Source organism: Montipora capricornis, chromosome 10, assembly GCF_036669925.1.
Source record: "Montipora capricornis isolate CH-2021 chromosome 10, ASM3666992v2, whole genome shotgun sequence".
Taxonomy (NCBI): Eukaryota; Metazoa; Cnidaria; class Anthozoa; order Scleractinia; family Acroporidae; genus Montipora; species Montipora capricornis.
The window spans coordinates 55,268,709-55,271,208 of NC_090892.1; the positions used below are offsets into that span (position 1 = coordinate 55,268,709).

Consider the following 2,500-nt stretch of genomic DNA (forward strand, 5'->3'; position numbering starts at 1 on the left):
TTACATCCAACAATGTTGCATGTGGGATCCAACTTTGTGCGATAGTTTGGCCACGGCTTAAGCCCTGGCCAAACTATCGAACAAAGTTGGATCCCACATGCAACATTGTTGGATGTAAATGTTGGCGTAGTGGCAAAACACTATCCAACATTGCTTGACGAATTCAAGTTTAAGTTGGCGCAAAATTTGAAAATATGGCGAAGCGTTATGCTACGGAAGTTGTTTTAGGACGGAAAGGACGTATTCAAACAAGGAAAAACCAAAGAATGATTAAGAGAACGTGTAGAAAGGGTATATTCCTTGCAAGATACATTCGCGCTTAGGGGATGATGATTATGAGCTCGGATCCATTTGCAGGAATTTTAAACGCTATTGAACCAGACATCTCCAAACAGCGATAATGATTAGGTAGGCTAAAAGTGTCCCACAGACATGGCCTTGCTTCCTATTCGCTGATCAAGGTTTCTGGCTGTTCATCAACAACCACGACGTCCCCTTGCTCCTTGTCCGCCATCTCTGTTGCAAATGATGCAAGAAGCCTTGGCTTGAAAATAAGATAGCGATTCGTGATTGGCTAGCAATACGAACGTGACTCGATTCAGGACACAACTTTGTTGGAAGAGCGGCAAAACACTACAACATTGCTGTGTCAAACAGAATTGTTGGTTGTAATGTTTGATCAAAAGCAAACTCTATCCAACATTTGATCGAGCAAAAAATGTTGGACGAACATCTTCCAACATGGGCGGCCAAACTGTCGAACAATGTTGGATCGAGCAAAGTTGGAGCCTTCAATCCAACTTTGTTCGATAGTTTGGCCAGGGCTTTAACTCAGCGCTAAAATTATTTAATAATAGTATATCAATTCCTCTAGACACTTATCAAACGTAACCAATCTAGTTTCTATTTCAAGGAAATTTAAAAACAATAGTAATAATTAGTAACAATCAATACGAAACAAGCCATGTAAAAATGTGCCCTAGCAATGCAAAATGTGTCCTAGGATATCGCACGTTTAAAGCTTGCAAGATGTTTTATCTCACGTATTTGATTTGACACTTGGTTCCAAGCCATTGCACCTCGAGAAGAGAAAGAACGTTTAAGAAAAGTCGTTTCAGGTAGCGGTAATTGGAGATCATAGTTCGAACCCCTAAAGTTATAATTGTGAACTTATGTTTCAAATTTCTGGACCTCTGGTTTCAAACTTTCCTCGGCTCGCTTGCGTGACCAAAGCGGGCGGTTCTACAGCGAGTAGTCTGTGATAAGTGTATTAATTGGAATAATGCTAGAGTGCGTGTTTTGCGCCTGTTACTGCTAGGCTGGAATAATGCGCTCTTGGTGAGCCTGTGCATCTTGGAGGACTGGAACTGGTCGTGAGAACGTGAACCTCAGAGGACGTGTCATGGAGAGACCTTATTAGATTAGAACGGTTGGAAAGTTACACGAATGTAATCTGTAATCGCCGGGAGACCATCAATATTAGTCCCTTAGACATTTGTGAAGCGAATATTTCACGAAGACATGGCAGCAAACTTATTTCCGAAAGTCATTTTGTTTGGTGACTCTCTCACACAGGTAACTTAGCTTACGTACTGTCAGTCAATTATGTGGGACAGTATTTGCTTCGCTGTTCGAAGGAACAACTCCATCATAACTATGACTTCGTTTAATTTTTGTGCCAAGATGTTCATAACCGGACGTGATTTTGAAAATGTTACGTGGCCGGCAGTCCGATAATAATAAATGAATAAATCTCTCAATTTGGTGTCGATCTTCCCGAAATATTGGATTTATTCAATTACTATCTTTGTTTAGACTTCTAAAAAAAGTTGTCAATTACAGCCGTCAAGCTGTCGCTTCAATTACCACTCGACAACGCTTAAAATCTTCAACGTTTTTCTTTTTATTGTTAAAGGCAGCCCAATTGTAATATGTGGGTTTGTGGACGGCGGGTCTAAAACACAGGTCACATTCCACAAGTCACTCGTTGCAGGTCATTGTTTTACCTTTTGTTAAAGTAACCCTAGGCCGAAGGTTGGTTTTTAGGCCTAGGGTTTTGGGTTACTTTCAAAAAGATAAAACAATGATTGTTATGAAAATATTCGGTCATGCATGTCGATCTAAAACTGTCGAAACCCAAGGAATAGTACTAGTGGTGGAAATAATAATATTCTTGAAAACTAAAGCCAGTTCCTACCTTCACTCCACTGTCCACATGTCACTTTCTGGCAGGTTTACGTGCAATATCAGTGATTTTTTTTTCACCAAGGGAGAGAACCTTGGATGATTGATTCATTGATTGTGTTTCGCTGATAAAGGTACTTGTCACAATAATTTAAAAGGAGTGCCTAGGCTTAAATACTGTTTATCAGCTCTATTTCAAACAATTTGGTACTAACAAGCAAGTCATTTAGTGATTTGAAAACCTTGACTGACTACTGGCTATTTCCAAAGATACTTCCTAATTAATTAAATTCATTCGCTTTTTTTTTTCAAATTT

General features: G+C 39.5%; 2 protein-coding genes across 2 annotated transcripts in view; one reads left to right on the forward strand and one right to left on the reverse strand.

Moving 5' to 3' along the window:
- The window catches only part of LOC138021674 (kinesin-like protein KIFC3), a 56,449-nt gene extending 54,232 nt beyond the window's left edge, over nt 1–2,217 (reverse strand). The window contains exon 1 of the transcript XR_011126423.1: nt 2,198–2,217. The gene's annotated coding sequence lies outside the window, so the exon portion shown is untranslated. The remainder of the gene's footprint in view (nt 1–2,197) is intronic.
- LOC138021679 (isoamyl acetate-hydrolyzing esterase 1 homolog) overlaps nt 1,302–2,500 on the forward strand; it is an 8,292-nt gene continuing 7,093 nt past the window's right edge. Inside the window, exon 1 of the mRNA XM_068868634.1 lies at nt 1,302–1,575. Within this exon, the coding sequence (XP_068724735.1) occupies nt 1,522–1,575 (54 nt within the window). The 5' untranslated portion in view covers nt 1,302–1,521. The remainder of the gene's footprint in view (nt 1,576–2,500) is intronic.